This window comes from Clarias gariepinus, chromosome 25 (assembly GCF_024256425.1).
Source record: "Clarias gariepinus isolate MV-2021 ecotype Netherlands chromosome 25, CGAR_prim_01v2, whole genome shotgun sequence".
NCBI lineage: Eukaryota > Metazoa > Chordata > Actinopteri > Siluriformes > Clariidae > Clarias > Clarias gariepinus.
In genome coordinates this window covers 14,151,102-14,164,600 of record NC_071124.1, presented here as the reverse complement: position 1 = coordinate 14,164,600, position 13,499 = coordinate 14,151,102, and the positions used below count along the sequence as shown (strand labels likewise).

Below are 13,499 nucleotides of genomic sequence, written 5' to 3'. Positions count from 1 at the left end.
TGGTAAATTTGTATGGTTCTAATATAGATGACCCAAAGTATTTTGGAGATTTGTTCCTTATTCTTTCATCCTTAGCAGGAGAATTCAATTGCATGCTGAATCCCAAAATTGATAGATCCACAGGAGTGGATCAATGACACAATAAGAGTAGAGCAGTTATTCTTCAATTAATAAATGAATTTAGATTACTAGACATTTGGAGAGAATTGAATCCACATACTAAAGCTTATTCCTATTATTCAAGTACATTTAAGGCATATTCTCGATTTTATTTATTTTTTAATTTCTTCAATATTATAATTCAAAATTCATAACTGATATGATACTATAGCAATCTCAGATCATGCCCTATGTTGTATAGAATGTGGATAGGAATTTAACAAAGGATCCGACTAGATGGCAATTTCAGTATAAATGGTTACAAGATGAAGAATTTGTAGATGTAAAATATATAGAAATAAAAATAGATAATTTTTTTTAATCAATACTACTCAAACTTCACAATAATAAGATGGGAGGCATTTAAAGCCTTTCTTAGAGGACATAGTTATACTAGCTCAAAGTCAAAGAAAATGTGAGGAGAGGATAAAATTGGAACAAAAATTAAATCACTATAAGAAAATGTTTGAGAAATAATTCGCAAAAACAGAGTTACTGATTTTGAGGGCTAAGAATGAAGAGCTGTCTGCTGATAGAGCCGCTTCTAGTCTTATGAAACTAAAGCAATCATTCTTTGAACAAGGATATAAAGCAGGTAAACTACTAGCATGGCAAATCAATTAGGTCAAAACACCAATTACAACAGTTATAGTTAATGGAAAAGATGTAGTGGACCCTATAGAAGTCAATAAGGCCTTTAGAAGCTACTATGAAGAATTATACGATGCAAAAAAATGACATAAATTTTGAAAATTTAATCAAGTTTAGAGGAATTGCCTATACCTTGTCTTTTAGATGAACAATATGACTTGGAAATTGAAATTAACAAAGAAGAAACAGAATGCTATTGATAGCATGAAAAAAGGGCTGGACCAGATGGTCTCCCAATAGATCTGTATTTAAAAAAAAAAAAAAAGGAAAAATAAATTACCAATCCCACTACTGGAAATGTTTATGGGGGCATTTTAAATAGGTAGCTTTTCACCCTTTATAAACAAAAGGAACAAACTCAACTATAAACAGAGGCTCTAGGACATGGCACACAATGCATAGGGCCTATGGCGAAACATAAGCTCTATGACTAAACATACAATGCATAGGCTCTAAGCATGGAGCTGACACGGGACAAGACAAGCACAGAGACTCGGAGGGACCAGAGGACAAGGGACACAGAGACTAAAGACTAAGGACACAGACTAGGAACACAAACTAGGGACTAGGTACATGGCAATCAACTAAGCACAGCTATTAGCTAAACATGATAACTAGCTAACCATAGCTAAGCATGACAATTAGCTACACGTTCACTTGCTAAACATGTACCTAGCCCCACAGACAATTAGCTATCCTATAGCTAGATCTAGAGACTCTAGGAAAACACAAATGGAGAAACACTCAACACTACTTACCTAAATTCTAACACAAAACACATTTCACAACACAGAATCAATTCCACACACACACTGAAACCCAACAAACATATAACAATTACAACACTTAAGCCTCTTTTAACCAACAAAGAACAGAACATAAGTTCAAATATAAATGAATATGCAAAGCACCCACATACATGGCTGATTATAAACCAACAATGCTCGACCCAGTGAAAAGTGAAAAGGCCTGTGATAGGGTCGAACGGCCCTATCTTTTTAGAGTTTTAGAAAAATTTAGAGTTGGAGAGAATTTCATAAGATGCGTTAAAGTAATTTATAACAACTCATTGGCAAAAATTTTGACTAATAGAAATATCTCCCAATCAAAGTTAGCAAAGGTTGTCGACAAGGATGTCCGCTCTCTCCTTTATTACTCACAATAGCAATTGAACCATTAGCAATTGGAATACGTTCACATCAGTAAATTAGTGAAATAATAATAGGACCGACAGAACACAGAATATCTTTATATGCGGATAATGTCATTCTATTTTTGTCAAATTTGAGTAAATCTATTTCAGCTGTTTTACAGCTAATTAAAGCATTTGGGGATATTTCGGGATATAGGATAAATAAAACAAAATCTTCTATATTACTGCTAAATTCAAGTAAAAGAAGGAACCCAATTTCAGAGGTAATCCAATTTAAGGTTGTTTAAGTATTTGGGAATAAAGATTTTGCCAAAACTGGAAAATATCGCTGATGCTAACTATGAACCTTTATTTACAGAAATTAATGAGTCAATTGACAGATGAATGTTATTACCAGTATCTACAATAGTGCGAATTAATTTTCAAAAAATGAATGTACTACCCAAATTACTATATTTATTTTAAAATATTCCATTAATGCCACCTTCAGACATGTTTTCAAAAATCAAAACTATGTTTGTCAGATTCATATGGAATAATAGGAGGGCACGGCTTTGTTTGTCTTTGTTGTAGCTTCCATATGATGGGGGAGGTTTAAAATATACAAACGTAGAGTGGTATTACTGGGCTGCGCTGCTGAGGTCTATTATGTTTTGTTTCTCATCGGGTGAGTCTCTGCATTGGATAGAAATGGAATCTTATGATTTGAACTTGCCTATACCTTCATCCATATACTAAGATACAGCAAAAAAAAAAAAAAAAAGGAAACAAACTAAAAACCCAGTGGTAGGACAGATGGTAAAGATATGGTATGAAGTACAAAATTACTTAAAAGAAACACATTTATTGTCTCAATACAGTCCAATTTGGGGAAATCAGTTCTTTGTACCAGAGAGAGGAACTTTTTTTCATTGTATTTGGCAATGTAGAAAAATCCAAATATTTTGGAAATAAAATATAAAACTCATAATTGAAAAGATAATTTAAAAAAATAGTACTGGATCCAAAGCTTTTTCTGTTGGGTTTATATCCAGAGGAACAAAATTGTAGTAAAAAAAAAAAAAAAAAAAAAGAGCATTTATAGACCTCAGCTCGCTTTATGCAAAGAAATGTATAGCTCTGTTGTGGATAAAAACAAACAAACCAAGTACAAACCAATGGTTAAGACAAATGTTAGCAAGCCTTCCATTAGAAAAAATAACTTTTCAAAGGCTAAACAAAATGTATTTGAAGCAATATGGATACCATTTGTAAATTACATTAAACATTTGAATATAACGGATGGAAAAGGGGAAGATTAATCTGGATGGACAATGCAGCTCAGATTTTAAAAGGAGATTTATTCAGCTTTGAAACTAGTAAGATTAAAAGATTACCATGTGTTAAAACAGGAGGAGCATTTTTGTTTGTTTGTTGAATATTTTGTTAAACTTGTTAGATTTAATCTTCTAGAGTGCAGCAATTTCTTTGTTTACAGGAATTAAGAAAGTTGTGTATGATTGTACAAGGCTCAAACTTATTCTAAATGTTCAAAATAAAAAAAATAATGGAGAAAAAAAAAATACTACATTCTCAAATGTCCATGGTATTAAATGAACATGATAAGTATATGTAAACTTCTTGCTGAATTGTATATGACAATCTGGAATAAAGGGGCCTTCACGAGTTACTTTCATTAGAAAATGTGAATCTTTTAAAGCACCCCCAAAATTTAAGGTATTTTTATGTCTTACATTACATTACATTACATTTAGGCATTTGGCAGACGCTCTTATCCAGAGCGACTTACATTTTTATCTCATTATACATCTGAGCAGTTGAGGGGTTAAGGGCCTTGCTTACTTGGTGGTTGTGGGGTTTAAACCTGGGATCTTCCGAACCGTAGTCCAATGCCTTAACCACTGACCTACCCCTACCTTTACTGGTCTTACACAGTAAAGCATATACAGTGCAATGAAAAAGTATTTGCCCCTTCCAGACTTATATACACTTGATTGCAGTTATTGCCACCAGGGGATATTGGGTTAAGGTACAATTCCTTTTTCATATAGGGCCAGGCTGGTTTGGACCTTTTTTTTTTCTTAATAAATGAAATAATTATTTAAAAACTACACTTTGTATTTACTTCAGTTATCTTTGTGTGATAATAAAGTTATCTGAATCATTTAAGTGTTACATAAAGAGGTGATTATATATTGATTAAAAATGTTAATCTAGTTAATCACAGTAATTTGCATTAACAAATATATTTCTTATTTTAATAAAGAAAAATCTCATCAGGCCTTCTACCCATAGTCCCAACCCCTTTTTCAGTCTTAGTTCTGTTTTAATCTATCTTTTAGGACTGGGCCTTTGAAAGTTCACAGTCCTGTTGCCTATTGCCTTTTAGCAGCGGTCCATTTTCATAACCTACAATTTCTCCTTGATGAGAGCAAATATTTATTTTTTGTTGCTTGTTGTTCTTTTGGTATGAATTTTGCTTTGTCCAAAAAATAGTTTTCAAACAACATACTGTATATCTTTTCTCCTTTGGTCAGCAGTAGAAAGACGTTTATCTTTTCCTCGATGTCTATTAGCAAACACTATCTCCCTATGTGTGGTTTGTGAGGCACAAGGCTCCTTTGCTCTCCTGTTTTATTTCACTGAATGCAAGTTTTTCATTAGATTGATGGTTTTTTAAGTAAGTTCCTTTTTTCTCTCCTTCAATCTTTGGCCCAGATTTAGTTACCTGTACTTCATTAGTTTAGGACAGCCCTGGTCTTTATGCATAAATTGTACACAATTACTTTATCCTTTTTAAAGACTTTTTAGATTTTTTTTCAGCATTTCAAAGCATTGTTGGGCTCTTTAAAGGAATTTGTACCTTGGAATTAAAATATTATGACATTTGTGACCATTTGTCATCCTGTAGATATTCCAACTAAACCACCAGTGACAGAACCAACCACCTCAACACCATCACAACCCACTACCTCAAATTTAAAACCAAGTAAGCCATGAGTCTGCCTGCACTATAATCTATTTCTCTGTAAGTTAACAGCATGGCAAATAATTGGTTATGGGTACACAGGTTGTCCATGGAGCTGCAACTTTGACTGGGATGAATGTGGATGGGAACAGTTAATCCAGGATAGTTTTGATTGGACAAGATTTTCTGGACCAACACCATCCAATTTCACTGGCCCAACCAGTGACCACACTACAGGAGGTGGGAAGCCATCTAAAAACAATTTTGCTGTCATAAATTTAAATTTAAAATATAGTGTATGGTTAATGACAATTTTGTTAAAGATGCTTGTAAAACAACTTTCACTTAAAGAAAGAAATGTTTTTTTTCATGCTTTGTAAAATGAGTTGCACACACCAAGATTTCATTCATCGTCTTTAGCTTTGATTATCATGCACAGTGTGGTGCGAAATCAAGTGTTAAATTGATTCCTACAGTAATTCTCCCGGAACCATTTTTTACATACTTTGTGTCTTGGAACATAAAACGCCCTTAGATGTGATAACATGGTCATTAGGTACATACAGGTAGTCAGCAGACTTCATTTTATTGTCACATACCATTGCTGTGACTAGACCTAACAATCTAAAGCAACCCCAGATCATAACACTGCCTCCAGAGGCTTGTACAGTGGGCATTATGCATTATGGCTTCATTGATTATTTTGCTATGCTTTTACCCTGACATGCCCATGACCCAGGAATCGGTTCAAGCTGGACTTATCAAACATATGAGCATTTTTTATAGCTCTACAGTCCAATAATTATACTCCCTAGTAAATTTAAGTGTTTTTGTTCTTTGATAAGTCTCACTATCAAGTGGTTTTCTTATGGCCACACAGCTGTTTAGTCCTAATCCTGTGAGTTCTCGTCACATAACGCATGTACTCCTACATCTACTATTAAACATGGTTGTGATTTCTAGTGCCAGTTTTTACCATGCATATTAAGAGTTTTAAACAATGCTTAAGTGATCTCCATTTTTATATTTTTTTCTGACCACATTTGACCCTGGTAAAGTGTTACTTTAAATACATTATTTTAAACTTTGTTTACTCCAGGTGGCTTTTACATGTATATTGAGGGTGATGATGTCTACCATGGTGATTCAGCACGAATGATGAGTCCAATATGCAATACTTTGGGCACCCAGTGCATGACCTTCTGGTATCACATGTATGGTTGGGCATCATCCATGTTTCTTAATGTTTACATGTTGGAAGAGAACCGTGCCACAAAAATATGGTCTAAAACAAATAGTCAGGGCAACCACTGGCACCTAGCCCAAACTGAGATCAACCCAATGGGACAATTCCAGGTAGGTATTAGATGTACAGAAATTTAAATCTGTAAAATATATTTAAAACTTTATGCTAAAATACATATTGCATGCAAATAAACTGCTCAATGGTGTTTTACCTATTTATATAATGTGTCATAAATGTACTCCAAAAGAAGCTATTAGTTTTTATATTGGGGAAAATTCATATAAAATAAATTTACATACAGTTTTCTTTTCAGATTATTGTGGAAGGCATTAGGGGTTCAAATGCTCTGTCAGATGTGGCATTGGATGATGTTACCATAGTGCATGGAAAATGTGGTGCAGTTAGCGTGATGCCAGAACATGACATATCATTGCCAACCAGTGGAAACCTATCTATTTCTACCCCAGGTAAAGCCTATTCTCATTCACAAACTACTACTAATAATAATAATAATTATAATAATTATAATAATTATTATAATTATCATTAGTAGTAGTAGTAGAAGTATTACTTATTCATTTATTATTGTTATTATTATTATTATTATTATTATTATTATTATCATTATTATTTATTAGTAAAGTGAAATATCTTATGTAAGATTTTTAATAAAAACCAATAGAAATCAATGTTTGATTTGCCTTTTTTTATTGCTTACGTTGTATGTGCAGTATGTAAAATTGACACAGTAATAATGTACTGTCTTAACAGTGTGCAGAGTCAACTGCAATTTTGACAACAATCTTTGCATGTGGACACAACTGGTAACAGATGTTTTTGATTGGACAAGACACAGTGGTTCCACCCCTACGTCAATGACTGGGCCATTTTCTGATCATACAACAGGAAGTTAGCATTTTAAATTACTTTTTTCAAGTAACTGAAAATCATTATGTCACATATATGTATGCAAGCATATATGAAATTCATTACCAAAAACATATATTTGTTGCTCCATTTCTTTCTCTAATATCAGCTGGTTACTACCTGTACATTGAGGGTGACAGTGCCACTCATGGAGACACAGCACGTCTTCTAAGTGAGGAATGCTCTGATGTACAACCTCAGTGTCTACAGTTCTGGTACCACATGTATGGCTCCAGCTGGACTATGGGTCTAACTGTCTATCTTTTGTATGGAAATGTGGCCCAGGAGATCTGGAGAAAAAATGAAAACCAGGGGAATGTCTGGCATCAGGCTATAGTAGATATTACACCACAAGGCAAATTCAAGGTCAGTCAAGCAACATGTTAATTTCAGTGTTTGCATGTGTTAGTATATCTCTAAATGTAATAAATGTTGCACAGTCTATACTTAAAATATAAATAATTTGAGGGGTAAAACTCAGTTTTTGTAGCCAATCAATTTCATTTTATTTATATAGAGCATTTAACAATGGTCATTAGAAAAAAAGAAAATTAGGGAACTGTGAATGAAACAATCTCTGATCCTCGATCACAGAAATCAGTATCAGTCGATACCGATCACTGTTGCTGATCATAATTGTGTGGGAGTTACTGGTATCTGCCATTTAAAGTGTTCTATTTATGTAGCATGCTTTGTTTGTTTACCATTTATAGCAGTAACAAATAACTTTTCTCAACAGCAATGCACAAGTACTGTACATTTAAGATCTCAGAAAGTATCATACTGTAAATTAAAACTTTTTTTTATTAGAAGGTAACATATGGAACATATTCCATTCTCTTTTCATTTTATGTAGATCATAAAGAAAATGAAACCAATAGAATAGCCTATGCTCAACTAAAGAGCAAACATTTTCCATTTCTTAACTACCATCAAGAGGCTCTCACAAATTTCCGAAATGCTGATCTAAAATGTGATTGTCCCACTATACTTATTCATTATAAATTGCAAAACCTTAAACAATGGCGGTTAAATAAATAACAAAGAACGAACATTTTAAAATAAACACAGACATTATTCATTTTCCATTTCGCAAGCCAATTATGGCTACTCATTATTAAGTAAGGAGGGCAGACATTTCTTTATACATATCAGAATTAATGATGGAACCTTTATTTATTTATTTATTTTATATATAGTTTAGGCATTTTAACACTCTGCAGAGTAGGGCTCGAGTTTTTAGAGGGCTTTTGCTATTGGTAGTTCAATGAAGGCTGGCTTACAAGATTTAGCTGCTGCCATTGCAGATAACTTTTCATACTAAAATTATTCATGGTGCATTGTTTGTAAGTGGCTAATAAGGTTTGTGTTAACGTTTAGCAGACGTTTTCCCATGTGGTTTTGTTTTAGAAAAAAACTTGCATATTAAAAATTAGACATCTTTTAAGGAGACTTGGTGAATTCCCAGATTGGCGACAGCATGTTGATGTGACTTTCGACTGTAATCTATTTTGCGTTATCACAATTGTATTAGTTTACGGTACTGTATGTGATTAGCCAGTTGAGAAACAACCTATCTGTAAAAGTAAATATTGGCTGATTGATCAGAATACATTTAATTATGGGAGGTATAGGGGTTTAAAAGGGTTTATAAAGTGTATATTAAAACACTACATGTTTACTTTGTTATATCCCTGTTTAAAATTAATAATTATTAGTTATTATGCTGTTAACAGAAAATGGAAAGTTATGGTAAATGGCAAGGTTGTGTCCTGTGAAAATGTGAGAAAGAATTTCAGTTAACTGATTAGCTTTGTCTGGTAAACAAGCTCTGAAATGTGTCTTTTTATAGATTTTATTTGAAGGACGCAGAGGAGACAATGCCAGGTCAGATGTGGCTTTGGACGATGTCACTATACACAGAGGACCTTGTGCAGGTGCCTTTGTTTTATAAATATAGACTATCAGTACTGGTCAAGAAGTTAAACCCAGTAAATGTGTTATATAAACAGCAAGACACTTAAAGTTTTAATGTAAGTTTTGTGAATATAAGAATAATCTTATATCTTTTCGGACTCTAAAAAGTAAACTTTTATTTTATTCACTAAGTACTGTAAGTTTAGTTTTTTTAAATTATTTAATCTGTAATGTTTTCTTTGTAAGAAACACAATTTTGAATGCTTCTATGTAGAATATATGAAGTTTAAAATGTACTGTATAAAATTGTCTAGAATATTCTCATTTTAAATGTGGATGTTCTGTAATTGAAAAATATAACATACTGCATGAATGTGATTATATTCAGTAGATTTCCAAAATGTAATTTTGTTCACCCTAAGAACCACTACTATTGTTTTAATGCATGCTTTCATTTTGTCTACTATAGATTTAATAAATCATCAGACTTTATCACCTGCACCTGTAAAGCCAACAATAATCAGCACCAACCCAACTACAAAATCTGCATTCTCACCTGTGTGCACATTCAACTGCAATTTTGACAGCAACCTGTGCACATGGAGTCAGTTAGCAACTGATGTTTTTGACTGGATGAGGCACAGTGGTCCAACAACCACAGCAATGACTGGTCCATCATCTGATCACACAACAGGAAGCAAGCATCATTATTATTTAACAAGATTGATGAACAATTTATATTAAAATACAGTATCTTTAAAAAAAAATGCAGACAGTTTCGGACTTTGTGCTCAAATCACTGTAGTATACAATACATTTTGTTTAAATTTTAAGACCTTTAAAGTGCCATTACCCTTTTATAATATATATATATATATATATATATATATATATATATATATATATATATATATATATATATATATATACAGTATAGTATTTGCACTATAATGTAACTATAATGTTTTAAGAAAACAGTAGTAAATAGTAGTAGATTCAATATTAATGTCTCTAAACTATGTTTTTCTTCAACTTCTTTATCACCAGCTGGTTACTACCTGTACATTGAGGGTGACAGTGCGTCTCATGGAGACACAGCACGTCTCCTCAGTGAGGAATGCTCTGATGCAGTACCCCAGTGTCTGCAGTTCTGGTATCACATGTATGGCTCCAGCTGGACTATGGGTCTGACTGTCTATCTTTTGTATGGAAATGTGGCCCAGGAGATCTGGAGAAAAAGAGAAAACCAGGGGAATGTCTGGCATCAGGTTTTAGTGGACATTACACCACAAGACAAATTCAATGTCAGTTGAGCAACATGTTCATTGCCGTGTTTGTATGCATTTGTATTCATGTTTGTATTCATCTGTCACATGATCAATAGTTGTACAAATGCAACTAAAATATGATAACCTCAGATGTGGCAGAGGTCTTAGAGAAACAATTATTGCTGCACAGGTTGTAAAATAAGTGTTATAAAACAATTTTCCAAACAATATGGAGTTCCACGTTCTACAGTGAGAAAGACTATCCACAAGTGGAAAGCATTCGATACAGTTCCCAGTCTTTCCAGGAGTGGATGTCCGAGCACATTCCTCCTATGGTCAGATCGTGCAATGCTCAGAGTAATACAAAAAAACATAAGAGCTACATTTCAGACCTTATAGGTGTCATTGGGCATGTTAAAGTACTTAACAGCACAATTAGAAGACAACTAAACAAGTATGGTTTGTTTGGAAGGGTTACCAGGTAAAAGCCTCTTCTGTCTACAATAATTTGGAGGCGCAACAGAGGTTTGCAAAACTGCAATTGAACAAACTTTGAGAGTTCTGGACAAATGTCCAATGGATAAATAACACCAAAGTGAGGTTGTTTGTCCTTAATGCCCAGTTCCATGTTTGGAGAACACCAAACAGCATTTCAGCAACATAGAGGGATACTAAATATTGCCCACATTTTAATTTTATTGGCTTCATTTTTGTGAAACAAACAATAGCAATGTAAAAGAAGTTATATGGTGTTATTCAGCCGAGGTTGTACCCACTACAGTCAGATAGCTTTTGTTAAAAAAGAAAGAAAAAAAATTATCCACTATCCACTATAGTCTTAACTTTTGAACATGAAGGTAACTGATTACTTTTGTCTGTTCACTGAACTCGCTTTGTAAACTTACTAGCATGTGTCTTATTTTTAGATTGTATTTGAAGGTCGCAGAGGAGACAGTGCTAGGTCAGATGTTGCTCTAGATGATGTCACTATACAAAGAGGACGCTGTTCAGGTACTTTTTTAAATCATATTTTCATAAATTAAATAAGTGTTCAAGATTGGTGGGAAACACAGGTTTTATATAACCGGAAGGTGGCCTAATTCATTACTTATAATATTGCATTCCTTTAAAAAAATATATATTAAAATGTTTTCTATTTTGGAAATCCAATTTTTCATACTTCTATGTAGGATTCTTTTAATTAATGCTCTTATGTTTGTGTACCTTAGATTTAATAAACCATCAGACAGTTTCAACTGCACCTGTAAAATCAACCTTAAACAGTACAGGCACCAGCTCCACAACAAAATCTGCATTCTCGCCTGTGTGCACATTAAACTGCAATTTTGACAGCAACCTGTGCACATGGAGTCAGTTAGCAACTGATGTTTTTGACTGGACAAGACTCAGTGGTCCAACACCCACAGCAATGACTGGTCCATCAACTGATCACACAACAGGAAGCAAGCATCCTTATTTATTTAATAATTATAGATTCGTACATCATTTTATATTAAAATATATGATTTAAAATCTTGGACAGTTTGAGACTTTCTTGCCAAATGAATTTGGTGTATATTTTGTATATGAAATTATAATTTCCCATTTAATGAAAAAAATATAGTATTTGCACTTTTAAAAAAAATACTATATTCAATATAAATATCTTTAAAATATGCTTTTCCTCAATCTCTTTATCACCAGCTGGTTACTACCTGTACATTGAGGGTGACGGTGCCACCCATGGAGACACAGCACGTCTCCTAAGTGAGGAATGCTCTGATGTACACCCTCAATGTCTGCAGTTCTGGTACCACATGTATGGCACCAGCTGGACTATGGGTTTAAGTGTCTATCTCTTGCATGGGAATGTGGCCCAGGAGGTCTGGAAAAGGAGAGAAAACCAGGGGGATGTTTGGATTCAGGCTTTAGTGGACATCACACCCCATGGCAAATTCAGGGTCTGTTCAGAGATTATTTACAAGTGGTAGACCATTTGGCTAGTTTTAAAAAATCCTGACCAAATTTTTTGCATTTAGATTTTATTTGAAGGACGCAGAGGACACAATGCTAGGTCAGATGTGGCTGTGGATGACATTCTTTTCCATAGAGGAACCTGTGCAGGTATTTTTTTTTCTTTTATTAACTGTATTCTTTTTATGAACTGCAAGTTGCTAACATGTTAGTAAAAAAATACCACATTCCTACATAGTGTGGTAGTAGTGATAATTTAATAATTTCATGATGAAATGATGCATTTGAACAAAACTATTTTGCTTATTTGTGTCCTTGGTTTGTTTCCATTGCTTAATTTATATTTTTACTTATATTATTTGTCAGTTAATGTGTTTTAATTTTTCTCATTACTTTTGCAAAGTATGTTATTTTATGTCTGACTGATATTTAAATTCTAGATGTTGTTTGTAAATATTTTACATAGGTAGTATATTATTATTATTATTATTATTATTATTATATATTTTATTATTATTTTATTATTTATTTTTATTTATTTGCATCTAGATTTAATGAAGCATTGGGTGGGTTCACCTGCACCAGAATAATCTCTACAGTCTGCAATAAATCTTCAACTTCATTGCCTCTTAAATAAACTATGACAAATTACAGCGCCGGACCATAATATTACACCTGTCTCAGTCTCCTATCAGTCTCAGATTTTGATTTAATTAAAAATCACTTTTTGTACGTTGGTCTAGATAATTGCATCTGCCAAATGCCTAATGGTAAATGTAAAATAATTCTTAACTAATTACTAATTAATAATCTAACCCTTTTTGTAATTAATACTTGTGATTATCTAGTGAATGATTATTAATATTTACTTACTGTACTTAATTTTGTTTAAAATAACAGCATTTTATTTTCTTTCCTATGATCTTTCGAAGTAAGCATTTGTACTTTCTATCAATTTTTTTTAAGTTTAATAAAATATAAACACTCATAGATTAATGGATGGTGAATGATTGGAAGAAAAAAAAAGTCAGACCATATCTATTTACATTTTGCCTTTGCTTAGCCAATTAGTATCATTAATCTGTCGCCTTGTACCTCCAGGGTCCGGAATTGCTTCCCGCCTCTGTGTGCATGGAATTTGCATGTTCTCCCCATGCTTGGTGGGTTTCAGCTGGGTACTCTGGTTTCCTCCCACAGTCCAAAGACCTGCAGATTAAGCTAATTGGCATTCCCAAA

The 13,499-nt window shown here is 33.3% G+C and overlaps 1 protein-coding gene across 1 annotated transcript in view; it reads left to right on the top strand.

Moving 5' to 3' along the window:
* LOC128512707 (uncharacterized) overlaps positions 1-13,193 on the top strand; it is a 36,197-nt gene extending 23,004 nt beyond the window's left edge. The window contains exons 12-25 of the mRNA XM_053486071.1: positions 4,875-4,952; positions 5,034-5,171; positions 6,031-6,287; positions 6,491-6,644; positions 6,949-7,086; positions 7,214-7,470; positions 8,957-9,041; positions 9,491-9,718; positions 10,069-10,325; positions 11,216-11,300; positions 11,519-11,752; positions 11,994-12,250; positions 12,329-12,413; positions 12,813-13,193. Coding sequence (XP_053342046.1) covers positions 4,875-4,952; positions 5,034-5,171; positions 6,031-6,287; positions 6,491-6,644; positions 6,949-7,086; positions 7,214-7,470; positions 8,957-9,041; positions 9,491-9,718; positions 10,069-10,325; positions 11,216-11,300; positions 11,519-11,752; positions 11,994-12,250; positions 12,329-12,413; positions 12,813-12,853 — 2,294 coding nt within the window. The 3' untranslated portion in view covers positions 12,854-13,193. The remainder of the gene's footprint in view (positions 1-4,874; positions 4,953-5,033; positions 5,172-6,030; positions 6,288-6,490; positions 6,645-6,948; positions 7,087-7,213; positions 7,471-8,956; positions 9,042-9,490; positions 9,719-10,068; positions 10,326-11,215; positions 11,301-11,518; positions 11,753-11,993; positions 12,251-12,328; positions 12,414-12,812) is intronic.
* Positions 13,194-13,499: the final 306 nt, after the last annotated feature.